The sequence below is a fragment of the Rana temporaria genome, chromosome 3, assembly GCF_905171775.1.
Source record: "Rana temporaria chromosome 3, aRanTem1.1, whole genome shotgun sequence".
Taxonomy (NCBI): Eukaryota; Metazoa; Chordata; class Amphibia; order Anura; family Ranidae; genus Rana; species Rana temporaria.
The window spans coordinates 431,724,255-431,741,720 of NC_053491.1; the positions used below are offsets into that span (position 1 = coordinate 431,724,255).

Sequence of the window (17,466 nt, forward strand, 5' to 3'; positions counted from 1 at the left end):
AGACCATTAAAAAATTCATTTCTTACAACCCGAAAAACGGTCATGTGTACGCGGAATGATGTCGCGTACACACAACCATTTTACATGATGTGAAAAATGCAATTTTTTTAATTGGTCATTAAAAATGATTGTGTGTATTTTTTTCGACGTGAAAAATGGGCATTACAAATTTAGAACATGCTCTAATTTTTCGTGTCATTTTTCTCGTTGAGAAAAACGGACGTGTGTAGGCTTTAACGACGGGGAAAAAACGTGCATGCTCAGAAACATGAAGACTGAAAAGTGCGAATCGTCTCTCACCAAACTTTTACTAACACGAAGTCAGCAAAAGCAGCCCAAAGGGTGGCGCCATCCGAATGGAACTTCCCCTTTATAGTGCCGTTGTACGTGTTGTACGTTACCGCGCTTTGTTTGAGCATTTTTTTTCACAATTGTGTGTATGCAAGGCAGGCTTGACAAGAATCACGTGGAAAAAAAACTTTTTTTTTCCATGATATTAAAACCAGTCATGTGTACCAGTCATGCGGCATTAAGGTTTGACCTTATATTCTATGGTTTTGGTAAGTCTGAAGACAAAAATCTGCAGAAAATCTAATAGTGCGTATGGGGTCTAAGGCTGGATTCACACCTATGCATTTCTAGTGCTTTTTTCAGATTTGCACTACAGAACGTGTTCCATAGCAAACCATGTTAAATGGATGGTAGTGCAAAATGCAGAAAACACTAAAAATGCATAGGTGTGAATCCAGCCTAAAGAAAACAAAAAAAAGTTGGTTCCTATGCACAGCTGCACCAGATTTTGCACTCTCTGGTTTTAGAAAATGAATCCCAAGGAGTCTATTACCTTTAGGTTATACTGCCACCTACAGGAAGACTGGACACTGGCAAGCGAAAAATCTGTATGCACATGCACTAATATAGTGGTTTTCAACTAATTTCCTCAGGACCCACTAACAGGCCAGATTATTGGTGACATAAAATTTTACTTATTATATTGAATGCCCTATAACTTTCATATTCTTTCGCATAATGATTATACGTGTTCTGTTATGTATTTATTATCCTTGATTTTCAATTTCTGTAAAACTCAATTAAAAAAAATATTGTACCAAAGAATTTGTTCCATTGGCTGTTGCTTATTTTTTTTTTTTTTTTTTTACACCATTTTATTAATGTGACGTGTTCAAGCAAGTGGTAAACAAGCCATTGAGGTTAATTAAACCAGACACTGGCGTGACTCCACCGGACCCAGACAGGTAACCCGGAGGTTTTTTGTAACTACCAGAGATCTAATATATTCTGGTGCTGCTGCATTTATATAAAAAGTATATACCGTATTTAACCTCCCTGGCGGTAAACCCGAGCGTGACTCGGGGTTGATTTTTTATGCTAGGATCGGTAACCCCGAGTCACGCTCGGGCTGGACGTGCAGAGTGTGCAGCGGCGCGGCTTACCTTTCGCTGGATCCACAGGCAAGATACTTACCTTGTCCCTGGATCCAGCGATGCCACCCCGCTGTCTGAGCGAGCGGGACCTCCTCGCTCGATTCACAGTCTCCCCGTGTGCCGCCGATCTCCGTTCCCTGCGACGTTACGACGCACGGGAGCGGAGAACGGCGCCAAATTCAAAAAAGTAAACAAACACTTTACATACAGTATACTGTAATCTTATAGATTACAGTACTGTATGTAAAAAATACACACCCCCCTTGTCCCTAGTGGTCTGTCCAGTGCCCTACATGTACTTTTATATAATAAAAAATGTCATTTCTGCCTAAAAACTGTAGATTGTCCAAAAGTGTCCCTTTATGTCAAAAATGGTTTTAGATCAGCTAGAAAACAGCGATAATAAATTATAATCACTTGCAGAAATGTGCGATAGCGTTTTGTGGGGAAATTCGTCATAAAAAAAAAAAAAAAAAAAAATGACAGCGACAATTCTGCAACTGAGCAAATTTCAGTGATTTTGAGTTGATTACATTATTGAATAATTTTTATTATAATTATATTATTATTTGTTATAATTATTTATAATTATTTATTATATTATAATTTATAATTTTGTTTTAAAAAAAAAATCATACCCGGGATGCCTACAAGACTCTTGCTTGGTCAGATTTAAGTGAGTTATTTCTAAAAATTGCAGACCTACAATATAAAACGCCAAATTTCCTTGCAAAATAATTGTACCGCTTTTGGTACGTAATTCCAGACAGAATCATACCGCCAGGGAGGTTAATAGCCCTAGGCACATATGTCATAAAGTGGTGCTGTCATTTAAATATATCATTGCTTGCATATGTGCAATATAAGCAAATACTGGTTGACACTCTTCACTTCCTTTTGGTCCCAAACAATGGCTGTCAGTCCTTCAGTTCGCTGCTCATGTGTCCACAAAAAACTTCTTGTAGTTCTTACAGTCCAAGAATTTTTTTTTCTCCCCAACATAGTTCATAATGATCAATTCCCCCAAAGGATTACATTCTGGATAGTCCATATGCTGCAGCGAAGAATTCCGAAGGTTCTCAAGGGTAGGCAATCACTTCCTCTACAGATGTGTTACTGCTGATACTTGGTTCTGCAATAGAACATATTATTATTGTCAGAGGTGTAACTATGGGCACTATTTACCACATAATTTCATTGGGGCCCAGAAGCACAGGGGGCCAAAGCTGTCTGGTTACGCGGTGATTTATGCAGGTAGCAATAACATTTGGCAAATACATATGAATAAAAGGAACGTATGTATGTTTTTGAACCTCTAGCCCAGCCTTTCTTAACCTTTTTTTACCCTAGAACAGGGATATGCAATTAGCGGACCTCCAGCTGTTGCAGAACTACGATTCCCATGAGGCATAGCAAGACTCTGACAGCCACAAGCATAACACCCAGAGTCAGAGGCATGATGGGAACTCCTGCTAAAATCAATTCAGTGAAGAATGCCCCTTACATTGGTGGCCAGATGGAAGAAAGCCCTGCTTACAGTCATGGTCAGACTACCACCCTTAACCACGTAAGCCCCGCACCGTTTGGCTGGCCAAAGACCAGGCCACTTTTTGCGATTCGGCACTGCGTCGATTTAACTGACAATTAGGCGGTCGTACGACGTGGCTCCCAAACAAAGTTTACGTCCTTTTTTTCCCCACAAATAGAGCTTTCTTTGGCGGTATCACCTCTGCGGTTTTTATTTTTTGCACTATAAAAAAAAAAAAGCGACAATTTTGAAAAAAAAACTCAACATTTTTTACTTTTTGCTATAAAAAAAAAAAGCGACAATTTAGAAAAAAAACAAAACATTTTTTTTTTCTCAGTTTAGGCCGATACGTATTCTTCTACATATTTTTGGTAAAAAAAAATCACAATAAGCGTATAGTGATTGGTTTGTGCAAAAGTTATAGCGTCTACAAAATAGGGGATAGTTTTGTGACATTTTTTTATTATTTTCTTTTACTAGTAATGCCGGTTATCTGCCGGTTTTTGTCGTGACTGCGATTATACGGCGGACACATCAGACACTTTTGACACATTTTTAGGACCATTCACATTTATACAGCAAACAGTGCTATAAATATGCACTGCTTACTGTATAAATGTGACTGGCAGGGAAGGGGTTAAATGTGTGCCCTGCATAGTGTTTCTAACTGTGGGGGAAGGGGACTGACTGGGGGAGGTGACCGATCTGTGTCCCTATGTACAAGGGACACAGCATCGGTCTCCTCTCCCTGACAGGACGTAGATTCACGTCCTTGGCTGTGTAACGGCCGATCGCGGTTACCTGGCGGACATCGCTCGCCACCAGGCACACGCATTGGCACCTCAGTGTCACGTCGGGCATGTGCCTTTCCCCCCCACAAATAGAGATTTATTTTGGTGGTATTTGATCACATCTGCGGTTTTTATTTTTTGTGCCATAAACAAAAAAAACTATGGGCCAGATTCCCAGAAAAAGTACGCCGGAGTATCTGCTGATACTCCGGCGTACTTTCAAATTTGCTGCGTCGTATCTTTATTTGGAATTCTCAAATAAAGATACGACGGCTTTTGGCTAAGATCCGACAGGCTTACGGCTTTGTACGCCTTCGGATCTTAGGATGCAAAACTTCGGTGACCGCTGGGTGGAGTTTGCGTCGTTTTCCGCGTCGGGTATGCAAATTAGCTGTTTACGGCGATCCACGAAGGTACGCGCGTTCGTCGCATTCTCTTACGTCGTCGCTAGTCGGCTTTTCGCGTCGCAAAGTTACGGCTGCTATTTAGGTGGTGTAACAATAGACAGCCCATGTCAAAGTATGGCCGTCGTTCCCGCGTCGAATTTAAATTTTTTTTTTTTTGCGTAAGACGTCCGGGAATACGAAAGGACGTAACGCAGTTTGCCGTTCAAAAAACACGTCGGGGGCGCAGTAATTTCACGGGAAATTTCCTAACGGAGCATGCGCAGAACGTTGGGCGCGGGAACGCGCCTAATTTAAATGGTACACGCCCCATTGGAATTAGGCGCAAGTGCTTTGTGAATCAAGCACTTACGACGAAAACTTGCGGCGGAGTAACGTAAAGGGGATACGTTACGCCGCCGTAATTGTTCGTGAATCTGGCCCTATATTTTTACTTTCTGCTATGAAACACATCCAATAAAAAAAATGTAAAAAAACTACTTTCTTCACCAATTAAGGCCAATATGTATTCTGCTGCATATTTTTGGTAAACAAAATCTTAATAAGTGTATATTGATTGGTTTGCGCAAAATTTATCGTGTCTACAAATTATGGGATCATTTTATGGCATTTTTCTTTTTACTTTTTTTTTAACAGAAAAGGTAGTGATTTTTATCGGGACAAAGAAATTGCAGCGGACAAATCGGACACCTAACTGACACTTGACACTTTTTTGGGAACCAGTGACATTAATACAGTGATTAGTGCTAAAAAGAATATACTTTTTATCTTTTCTATAATAATAAAGCTGGCACTTTCATGCCTTTTTTTATCGACTTTGATTTCTACTACTTTTTCCTGCCATATAAAGTCCAAGTTGGCAGGTTAAGTACACCACTCAATTCCCATTTTTTTTCTTAATTTTTTTCTTTATTCAATGTACTGATATGGGATTGTGGACCAGTTGGAGCGCAGAATTGTATTTTTTATTTCCAAAGCCAATAGTAACTCTTATTCTAAAGAATTACATTTTTTTTTAATATCTCTTGGTGTCCATACCCTAGGGCCTAGGCCTTGGCTAGTAGAAGTGAGGCCTCGTACACACGACCGTTTTCCTCGACAAAATCCATCAAGAAACTTGGTGGGAGAGCTTTTTTGCCGAGGAAAACGGTCGTGTGTATGTTTTTCGTTGAGAAAACTGTTGTGAATCTCGACGAAGTTCTCTTTTTCCTCGTCGGGAGTCTCAATTTCCTCGTCGTGTTTCTCGTCGGGCTGGTTTACGACGAGAAACACGTTCGTGTGTATGCTTATAAACCCGCGCACGCTCAGAATAATGTATGAGATGGGAGCGCATCTTCGGTAAAAGTAGCGTTTGTAATGGAGATAGCACATTCGTCACGCTGTAACAGACTGAAAAGCGCGAATCGTCTCTCACCAAACTTTTACTTGACACGCAGTAACATTAGATTAGCAAAAGCAGCCCCAAGGGTGGCGCCAATAGATTATAACTTACCCTTTATAGTGCCGTCGTACGTGTTGTACGTCACCGCGTTTCAGAACGACGAGATTTTGTCTTGACAGTGTGTACGCAAAGAAAGCTTGACAAGATTCTCGACAAGATTCTCGACAAGCCCGACAAGGAACTCGCCGAGGAAAACGATGTTTCTTTTACGACGAGTTTCTCGGTCGTGTGTACGAGGCCTTAGGGTTCTTTGTAAAACATTGTGCAACAAATTTCTCTAACAAACTGTAAAAAATGTATTTAAAAGTTAAATTCAGGAGCAAATGAGGTGCTGGAACATGGGGTTCCAATGTTGAAATTCTGGAAATGACCATCATGCTCTTCTACCTCTTGTATTTCAGCAGGTGCTTCTGCACTAATAGGGATGAGCTTCTAATTTGAGTCAAACTCGTGTTCGACTCGAACATTGCCTGTTCGCCGAACAGTGAACAATTTGGGATGTTCGCGGCAAATTCAAAAAGCCGCAGAACACCCTGGAAAAGTCTATGGGAGAAATCTAAAGTGCTAATTTTAAAGGCTTATATGCAAGTTATTGTCATAAAAAGTGTTTGGGGACCTGGGTCCTGCCCCAGGAGACATGTATCAATGCAAAAAAAACGTTTTTAAGTGAGTGATTTAAATAATGCTTACAGTGAAACAATAAAAGTGAAATATTCCTTTAAATTTCGTACCTAGGGGGGGTGTAAAGTATGCCTGTAAAGCAGCGCTTGTTTCCTGTGCTTAGAACTGTCCCTGCACAAAGTGTAATTTCTGAAGGATAAAAAGTCATTTAAAATCACTGCTCCCGAAAAAAATGCATTGATACATGTCCCCTGGGGCAAGACCCTGGTCCCCAAACACTTTTTAGGACAATAACTTGCATATTAGCCTTTAAAATGAGCACTTTAGATTTAAAACGTTCCAGTCCCATAGACTTTAATGGGGTTCTAGAGTTCACACAAACTTTTGGTCTGTTCACAGGTTCTGGTGCGAACCAAACGGGGGGAGGTGTTCGGCTCATCCCTATGCACTAATACTAGAATCTCATCCACACTGTGCACTGACATTGGTCCTAGGTGGTCCTAGGTGCTGTATCGGCTGGCTTAAACCACACACTGCTTTCTGTGTTGCCAATGTCAATGCTTACATCTAATTAAATTCATTATTTTTTTATTGGTCTAAAAAGTGCTTGCATTGGGATGCCTTCAGTACACTAACCTATCTTCATCTCTTGTTATAATACATGCAATTACGTCTTTCTGTAATGTAGACTAGAAACATGAAAATAAATTCAAGTGAGAACTTACCGACTTTAATGTTGTGGGCACCGTATTGCTATACTTGGTTTCTTCCGACTCAGACTTCTTAGAATGGAATCTACGGAATCCCCTCATATACTCTTTCCACACCTGTTCATGTGAAAAGTATACTGTTAGGCAGGGCTTTTTTTCTCAGAGAATAGGTGCAGGAACTCCTCCCTTCCAAGTCACCCTTGACTCCACCCCCTACCCACCTCCGAGCACCGTCCCTTGGTTCCACTCCTTACCCACCTCCCAGTACCACCCCTTTTAGAGAATACAGAAACAAGTATCATTTTGTGGTGCTAATAATTTTGTATGGAATTTTTTAATGATAACAAGAAAGGCAGCAAAATAGATCCAGAAACAATGGACACCCCAGCAACAATAGATCCTCCAGCAACCAGCAGATCCCTCCCAGCAATGATTGACCCCCTGCAACATAAGACCCAACCCCAGCAACAATATATCCCCCACCAGCAACAATAGATCCCCCCTGCAAAAATAGATCCCCTCCAGCAAAAATAGATTCCCCAGTACCCAGCATCAATAGACCCTCCAATAGTCAGCAGATCTCTCCCAGCAACGATTGACCTCCTGCAACATAAGACCCACCCACAGCAACAATATATCCCCCACAGCAACAATAGATTCCCCAGTAGCCAGCATCAATAGACCCTCCAGCAGCCAGCAACAAAGATCCCACCCTCAACAGTGCATCCCTCCTAGCAATGACTGACCCCCCCCAGCAGTAATAGCTCCCCCACGAGCAACAGAAGAACTCCCCAGCAACAATAGACTCCTTTCCTTTGCAAAATAGATCCCCTCTAGCAACAATAGATCCCCCAGCAGCCAGCATCAATAGACTCTCCAGCACACCCCAGGACCTCTTTCTATTACATACATTCAATTCGGGAGGTGCCGGAACTGCGTTCCCCCGCGTTCCTGCTGAAAAAAAGCCCTGCAGTTAGGGCTTTTTTTTTTACAGAGCTCTAGCAACAAAGCATCATATGCATCATGAGACATGATAAATAGGTGAATGTGTCGCATGACCTGGCGGTTGAGCAGGCAGTGTACACAGAAGATGTACAATCCCTGGAGGCTGTTGCAGATGGTGAAGATGTAGGACATGACCAAGGCGCCCGACCCAAACTGGAAGAGACCGAAAATCCAGGTACAGCCCAATATAAACAGCTGAGACAAAGCCTTGAATGTCAGAAGACTGTGGGAAAAAGACAAAGGAATATGCACAAATGTGAGAGCACAAAACAAATGAGTGACATTAAAATCAATGAATCAATGAAGTGTGAGCTTGATCCTTTCCTTCAGCTTTTACGAATGAGGACATTTGGGTATAAAAAAACGTAGAATACCACATCCCATGAATTGTGTTTTAACAAATATTTTTTTTAATTCAAAGATTAAGGGCCCTTTCACACGGGGCGGATCCGCGTGCGGGCTCCGCTTTGCTCAGCGGGGATCGATGGAGCAGGAAGATGACAGGGACCGACCTGTCAGAGCAGCGCTCTCCCCTATGGGGGATCGGATGACGACGGACCGCAGAGTACGTTGTCACCCGATCAAATCCGCCAGACGGAAGGAAAAGTAGGATTTTCCTCCGTCATACTTTGGCGGATTGGAGCGGGTCAGATGTCAGCGGGCATTTCGCCGCTGACATCCGTGGCTCCATAGAGGTGCACGGAGCGTCCATTCAGGTCCGTCTAAAAAACTGGCAGGCGGACCTGAACAGGCCGCCCGTGTGAAAGAGCCCTTAATATAACCTATTTATAACCTATTTATTTTAACTGGATTTAATTAAGCAAAGACTTTAACCACTTCCCGAAGGCCGTACGACTAAATACGGCCGCAGGGTGGTTCTAGTTCTCTGGGGCGCCGTCATTTGATGTCCGCCCCTTTCCGCGTTCCCCGTGCGCGCTCTCCCGAGCACGCAGCGGGGAACTTCTGTGCTGGCCGTGTCCCTTGGACACAGCCAATCACAGATCGTCGTGAACGGCCAATTGGAGTGGCCGTTTGCTAGGCGATCTGTGCGGCCAATGAGAGATGATCTCATATGTTTACATATACGAGATCATTTCTCATTGCCGGCTCTCACAGACAGCGGTGCTGTCAGGGAGAGAGGAGACCGATCTGTGTCCCTTGTACATAGAGACACAGATCGGTCACCTCCCCCAGTCATCCCCCTTCCCCCACAGTTAGAACACTATATAGGGAATACATTTAACCCCTTCCTCACCCCCTAGTGTTAACCCCTTCCCTGCCAGTCACATTTATACAGTAATTAGTGCATATTTATAGCACTGATTGTAGTATAAATGTGAATGGTCCCAAAAATGTGTCAAAAGTGTCCGATGTGTCCGCCATAATGTCGCAGTCACAATAAAAATCGCAGATCGCCGCCATTACTAGTAAAAATAATAATAATAATAATAATTCTGTCCCCTATTTTGTAGGCGCTATAACTTTTGCTTATTGCGTTTTTTTTTTTTTACCAAACATATGTAGAATACATATCGGCCAAAATAAAATAAAAAAGAATTGGGATATTTATTATAGCAACAAGTAAAAACATTTTATTTTTTTTCTAAATTGTCACTCTTTTTTTGTTTTTAGCGCAAAAAATAAAAACCACAGAGGTAATCAAATACCACCAAAAGAAAGCTCTATTTGTGGGAAAAAAAGGATGTAAATTTTGTTTTGGAGCCACGTCGCACGACTGCGCAATTGTCAGTTAAAGCGTCGCAGTGCCGGAAGCTAAAATTTCACCTGGGCAGGAGGGGGGTATATGTGCCCAGTAAGCAAGTGGTTAAAGGAACCTATTTAGAAAATAAAAAACAAACCTTTCAAACCCCTTTAATAATTATGAATAAAGGAATGTCCATACATAAAATGCATTTAAAGGACTTTACTACAGCTTCCCAAGCAGACATTGGGGCTGATTTACTATTGTCAGTGCGCTGCGCTGGTTCATGCCTTAATTAGTACTCCGGGTGAAGCCTTAATTAGGCGCATGAACCAGCGTAGCAGCCGGCGCATTGCAAGTAATATGTAAAGCCGCGCCGAACTCCCTATAGAAGTCTATGGGAGAAATCAAAAGTGTTCATTTTAAAGGCTAATCTGCAAGTTTTGTCCTAAAACGTGTTTGGGGACCTCAGTCCTGCCCCAGGGAACATGTATCAATGCTTTTTTTATTTTTTAAAACGGCCGTTTTTTCGGGAGCAGTGAAATTAATAATGCTTAAAGTGAAACAATAAAAGTGAAATATTCCTTTAAATTTCGTACCTAGGGGGGGGTGTAATGTCAGCATGTGAAATAGCGCATTTTTCCCGCACTTAGAACTGTCCCTGCAAAAAATGACATTCTGAAGGAAAAAAGCCATTTAAAATTCACACGCGGCAATAATGAATTGTCGGCTCCCGGCAATTCTAAAGGGATTCATTCATAAAGGAAAAAAAAATGTATGGGTGTTTCCCCAAATTAAATTACCAGACCCTTCAGGTCTGGAATGGATTTTAAGGGGAACCCCGCCGTAAAAATAAAAAATAAAAAATGGCGTGGGTTCCCCGCAAATATCCATACCAGGCCCTTCAGGTCTGGTGTGGATTTTAAGGGGAACTCCACCCCAAATTAAAAAAAAAATGACGTGGAGTCCCCCTAAAAATCCACACCAGACCCTTAACCTGGCCGGCCGCAGAAAAAAGGGGGGGAAAGAGTGCGGCCCCCCCCCTCCTGAACCACACCAGGCCACATGGGGAGGATGTCCCCATGTTGATGGGGACAAGGGACTCATCCCCACAACCCTTGCCCGGTGGTTGTGGGGGTCTGCGGGCGGGGGGCTTATCAGAATCTGGAAGACCCCTTTAACAAAGGGGACCCCCAGATCCTGCCCCCCCCCTATGTGAAATGGTAATGGTACACTGTAACTCTACCATTTCACCCCAAAAAAAAATCAAAAGTGTGAAAAATTACAGTAGCCGGTTTTTGACAAATCTTTTAATAAAATCTTCTTTTCTTCTTTCATTCGGGTTTCTTCCGCTGCTTCTTTCTTGGGTCTTCTCTTCCACATCTTGCCCGACGTGTTCTTCTATCTTCTCCGTCCGTCCTTCAGCCTTCTCATCCACATCTTGCCCGGTGTCTTCTCCTGTCTTCTCTGTCCGTCCTTCAGCCTTCTGGTCCGCATCTTGCCCGGTGTCTTCTCCTGTCTTCTCCGTCCGTCCGCCAGCCTTCTCGTCCGCATCTTGCCCGGTGTCTTCTCCTGTCTTCTTCTCGGTCCGCCAGCCTTCTCGTCCACCTCTTTTTCTTCCCCGGACGCAGCGCTTGAATTTGAATTGGCCGCCGTGTTCTGCTCCTGGGACCCGCCCCCCTCTGATGCCACAAGTAAACTCCTTAGAAAGTTATGTGCGTCAGAGGGGGGCAGGGTCACAGAGCGTCACACGGCGGGGGAATTCAATTTCAAGCGCGCCGTCCGGAGAAGAAGAAGCCGCCGCAGCTTCCAATTGAAGTTCCCGCCGTGTCACACTCATGTGATCCCGCCCCCCTCTGACGCACATATGCCACACGCGGACTTTCATATGAGTTAACCTGTGGCGTCAGAGGGGGGCGGGTCCCAGGAGCGGGAACACGGCGGGATCTTCAATTTCAAGCTCAGCGCCCAGAAGATCAAGAAGATGCGGGACGAGAAGGTCGACGGACAGAGAAGAAGATGGGAGAAGACGGCAAGACGGCAAGATGTGGACGAGAAGACCCAAGAAAGAAGCAGAGGAAGAAACACGAATGAAAGAAGAAGGAACCGCGGAAAGAAGATTTTATTAAAGGAATTGTCAAAAACCGGCTACTGTAATTTTTCACACTTTTGTCACTTTTTTTTGGTAAAATGGTTAGGGGTACAATGTACCCCATTACCATTTCACATAGGGGGGGCAGGATCTGGGGGTCCCCTTTGTTAAAGGGGTCTTCCAGATTCTGATAAGCCCCCCGCCCGCAGACCCCCACAACCACCGGGCAAGGGTTGTGGGGATGAGGCCCTTGTCCCCATCAACATGGGGACATCCTCCCCATGTTGAGGGCATGTGGCCTGGTGCGGTTCAGGAGAGGGGGGGCGCACTCTGTCCCCCCCTTTTTTCTGCGGCTGGCCAGGTCAATGTGCTCGGATAAGGGTCTGGTGTGGATTTTTAGGGGGACTCCACGCCATTTTTTTTTTATTTGGGGTGGAGTTCCCCTTAAAATCCACACCAGACCTGAAGGGCCTGGTATGGATATTTGGGGGGACCCCACGCCATTTTTGTTTTGTTTTTACGGCGGGGTTCCCCTTAATATCCATTCCAGACCTGAAGGGCCTGGTAATTTAATTTAGGGGGACCCCCATACATTTTTATTTTTTTTTAGTTTTAATGAGCAATGACTATTCTTTATAGCCATGAGTACTTTAAACTTACTTTTTTTTTCACTTCAGAAATGACATCTTGTACAGGGACAGTTCTAAGGACGGGAAACATGCGTGTAAACCCCCTCCCCCCCTGTATGAAATTTAAAGGAATATTTCACTTTTATTATTTCACTTTAACCACTTCCATACCGCGCCCATTCTGGCACTTCTCTCCTCCATGTAAAAATTATATTTTGTTCCTGGGAAATTACTCAGGACCCCCAAACATTATCTATAATTTTTTAGCAGACACCCTAGGGAATAAAGTGGCGGTCATTTTTTATTTGATTTCCAACGGTATTTGCGCAATAATTTTTCTAACGCCTTTTTTTTTGGCCCAAAAAAAAACACGGTCCATGAATTAAAAAATAACAAAACAGTAAAGTTAGCCCAATTTTTATGGATAATGTGAAAGATGATGTTACACCGAGTAAATAGATACCAACTTGTCACGCTTTAATATTGCAAGCACTCATGGAATGGCGCCAAACTTCGGGACATAAAAATATCCATAGGCGATGCTTGATTTTTTTTTACAGGTGACCAGTTCAGAGTTACAGAGGAGGTCAAGGGCTAGAATTATTGCTCTCGCTCTAACGCACGCGTCAATACCTCACATGTGTGGTTTGAATGGTGTTTACATATGTGGGCGGGACTTACATGCCTATTCGCTTCTGAGTGCGAGCTTCTAGGGACAGGGGCGTTTTTTTTTTTGTTTTTTTATTATTTTTTACCTCATATTTTTCTTCTTGCACTTTTTTGTCACTTTTTTTTATTTTGGATCACTTTTCTTCCTATTACAAGGAATGTAAACATCCCTTGTAATAGGACTAGTGTGTGACAGGTCCTCTTTATGGAGAGAGGCGGGGTCAATAAGGCTGGAAAGCATGGTATTGGAAAACGATCTCATGCTTTCAGCTGCAATCATGTTCGTTCAGCACAGTGGTGTAGTGTATAGCACTTTGACCTAGCAGCAAAAGGGTCGCTGGTTCGAATCGCGCCTGTGACACCATCTGCATGGAGTTTGCATGTTCTCCCTGTGCCTGCGTGGGTTTCCTCCCACACTATAAAAACATGCTGTAAATCAGATCCTGTCTAAATAAGCCCTAATATGCAGTAGTATATTTAGGTTTTGTGCTGCCCTAGGCCTGACTACATTTCTGCACCTCCTAATAGAAAAATGACCCACCCCTTCCTGTCAAAGCCACACCCTGTTTTTGTATGACCCGCCCAGGAATTTTCAGGGGACCCACACACTAGTTCTGGGGGAGAGGGGGTTACTGGACTCCCTTAATTTGCATAGTTTTTCTCTCACTTCCTGTTTGGCTATGGGGCAGGAAGTGAAGGCAAATCTCCCCAATTGGACACAGATAATACAAAATAAACTGACAGGGCCTATAACCCTCCCTCACTCTATCCAAAATTAAAGAAAATAAAAAGTGTTGATTATAGTTCTTGTTTAAGCACAAATTTCAGAGAGTTTTATTGAGAGGCCTAAGAAAATATAACCATGCCAATAGGCCAGGATAGAGCGTTGCTAATATGTATAAATGTGTGTGTTAGGGCCCCCCACAAACACCACCCAATGTTAACTAAAAAATTATTATTTTGCAAATAAGTATTATCTGCTCATTTTTTGGGGATGTCTGCACCCCTGATAGTGACAACATTTGTGAGGTGTCTTCACCCTTTCTAATTCAAATTCATTCACTTCCTGTCACATAGCCAAACAGGAAGTGAGGGTAAAACCTTACTAATATCTTTTCTTGGGGACACAGAGATCAATCTAAATAGTTTCCCATTATGTAAATTGCACTCTAGCATTTTGCTGTGTACACCCCAAATTATTAGGGATCTTGGACTTTGGGGTCCATTTACTAAAGGCAAATCCACTTTGCACTACAAGTGCAAAGCAAGGAAGAAAACAAAACAACTTTGCTTCTACAGGATTGGATGTTAAAACCGTGAGTGCTTCCTCTCTGATTTTCAGCAACTATGCTTGTACTGCAGAGTGGCTTTGCCTTTACTAAACCCCAAACTAAATAATCATTTGGGTTGGGGTGTACACAGCAGTGCTGGAGTGCAATTTGCTTAATGGGGACACTAGTTAGATTGACCTATGTTTACATATGTGGGCGGGACTTGCGTAAGTCCCGCCCACATATGTAAACACCGTTCAAACCACACATGTGAGGTATTGACGCGTGCGTTAGAGCGAGAGTAATACTTTTAGCACTAGACTTTCTCTGTAGCTATAAACTGGTAACCTGAAAAATAAAAAAAAAGGTCGCCTATGGGGATTTTAAAGTACTGAATTTTGGCCCCATTCCATGAGTGTTTGCAATAGTAAAGCGTGACATGTAAGGTATCTATTTACTCGGTGTAACATCATCTTTCACATTATCACCAAAAATTGGGCTAACTTTGGTGTTTTGTTAATTTTTAACCACCTGAGCCCCAGACCATATTACTGGTCAATGACCGGGCCAGTTTTTGTGATTCGGCACTGCGTCGTTTTAACTGACAATTGCGCAGTCGTGCGACGTGGTTCCCAATCAAAATTGTCGTCCTTTTTTTTCCCCACAAATAGATTATTTTTTTTGGTGGTATTTGATTACCTCTGCCTTTTTTTTTTTTTTGCTATAAACCAAAATAGAGCGACATTTTATTTTAACCAAAAAAAATCATTTTTAATGTTTGCTATAATAAATATCCCCAAAATTATCTAAAAATAATCTTTTTTTCCCCTCAGTTTAGGCCAATACGTATTCTTCGACATATTTTTGGTTCCAAAAAATCACAATAAGCGTTTGATTGGTTTGCACAAAAGTTTTAGCGTCTACAAAATAGTGTTTAGTTTTATGGCTTTTTTATTATATATTTTTTTACTAGTAATGGCGGCGATCAGCGATTTTTGCGGTACTGCGACATTATGGCGGACACATTTTTGGGACCATTGGCATTTTTCTAGCGACCAATGTTCTAAAAATGCATTTCTTACTATGAAAATGTCACTGGCAAGGAAAGGGGTTAACACTAGGGGCGAGGGAGGGGTTAATTATGTTCCCTGGGTGTGTTCTAACTGTAAGGGGGGGGTGGGACTGACTAGGGGAAATGACAGATCGCTGTTCATACATTGTATGAACAGACGATCAGGCATTTCCCCCCCTGACAGGACCGGATAAAGGGGAACTCCGCGCCAAATTTCAAACAAGAAACCTGCGTGGGTGGGGGGGCCGGCATCTGGGGGTCCCCTTATTAAAGGGGACTCGCAGATTCCGATTAGCCCCCGCCCGCATACCCCGACAACCAATGGCAAGGGTTGTCGGGAAGAGGCTCTTGTCCCTATCGACATGGGGACAAGAGTGCTGTGGGGTGGGGGGGCAGTGCCCCCTCCCCCACAGCACACACTCCCCCATGTTGAGGGCATGCGGTCTGGTACGGCTCAGGAGGGGGGGGCGCTCGCTCGTCCCCACCCCCATTCCTGTCCGGGCCAGACTGCGTGCTTGGGATGAGGGCTTGGTTTGGATCTGGGGGGGAACCCCGCGCCGATTTTTGGCGCGGGTTTAACCCCTCACGTTCCAGACCAAGCCTAAGAGCCTAATGTACCCCTGGAGGGGGACCCGCGCCGATTTCAAGTTTGAAATTTGGCGCGGAGTTCCCCTTCATGGTCAGCGCAGGCTGAAAACCGCTCGGAGATTCCCGTGCGCCGCGTCACGCAGCGCAATCAGGGGTACGCCGCTTGGTATTTACCAAGATTTTCTCGGCGTACTGACAAGGCGCACGGGAATCCCTGAAATTTCCCTGTACGCATGCCCAGTATGAAAATGAACCTCCCGAGGTTCAGGCACACTGTACAAGCGTACGGGGATCGGTTTCCAAAAAACACTTTCACTTTCAATTCGGCCCGCCAAACACATTCAAACACATGTCACTTCACTTCCCCTGCATCACCCCCCTCCCTCCCCTAATAAACTCCCGCCCGAATCCCCGTAATTTACATTTCAATGTGCCGTGCGCCAGGTCTATCAGGCGCACCATGCGCCCTCTCCTGGGCGCACTGAGCACTTTAGTAACTACTGAAATACACTGCACTAGCAGCGTATTTCAATAGTAAATGTCAAAACGGCTGCTACTCCTGCTTTTACTCCATGAGTCATGGAGTAAAGGCTTGGTAAATCAGCCCCAAAGTGTAGATGTAATTTCTGAGCAGAATGCAAGCACACATTTTAAACCATCTTCCCTTTACACTTCCATTCCTCCTAGTGTAGGGAACACTTCCTTAACTATACTATATCCAAAGCAACATGCTTCCTTCACAAAGTCACAGGAGCCACAGCTGAGAGTCAGGGGGATCGAGGTGCTTTCTATAGTATACCAGTCTCTTTCCAATGTCCCTTCTATATCTGTGCCCAGCTGGGCATGCTCCCAGATGGCACACTCTTTCCCAGGCTTCCACCGCTACTCGCAAATGCTGATCCACCTCGCTAGATCAGTACTGCATGAGAATACATCTTGACAGCTCTGGGGTATTTGGCTCCGATGCCCCATCTAACCTGGGCTCCTCCCACGCTAGCATAAATATGGGCACTGAATACACCAATAACATCCCTAGAGAAGAGACATTTCTAAAAGAGCAGCTAACACCTAATGACAACTTTCTCTTTACTATATTAAAATAGGAACAGAGCCACCTAGTGGCAGGCAAGGTACCTGCACCTGCCAACACCCCTGTCAGTTTATTTTTTGCTCTTAGTGCACTGTGGTTCCTTACTCACAACCAAGGCTGAAGGAAAATCTGAGGAAAGGAATTACCCTACTGGACAGTTGTCACCAGAACGGCTGTGCCAAATGAAAAATTTGCTGCCTGGTGACAAATTTACATTGCATTAAACCAGGGGTCTCCAACCTTTTTAAACAAAAGGCCAGTTTACTCACCATTTTAAATATTATATTATTATTATTATTAATTATATTATATTAATTATATGCAAAATTCAGCATTCCATTGTGAATTGGATATCAGTCTACACATGTCCATTTGCCAAAAGACAACCTGAACATCCATCCTTCATAT

At 43.5% G+C, this 17,466-nt stretch overlaps 1 protein-coding gene across 1 annotated transcript in view; it reads right to left on the minus strand.

Moving 5' to 3' along the window:
- Positions 1–2,166: 2,166 nt before the first annotated feature.
- LOC120933243 (adhesion G protein-coupled receptor E3-like) overlaps positions 2,167–17,466 on the minus strand; it is a 115,648-nt gene continuing 100,348 nt past the window's right edge. The window contains exons 18-20 of the mRNA XM_040346346.1: positions 8,000–8,168; positions 6,956–7,057; positions 2,167–2,577 (exon numbers count right to left, since the gene is read on the minus strand). Coding sequence (XP_040202280.1) covers positions 2,548–2,577; positions 6,956–7,057; positions 8,000–8,168 — 301 coding nt within the window. The 3' untranslated portion in view covers positions 2,167–2,547. The remainder of the gene's footprint in view (positions 2,578–6,955; positions 7,058–7,999; positions 8,169–17,466) is intronic.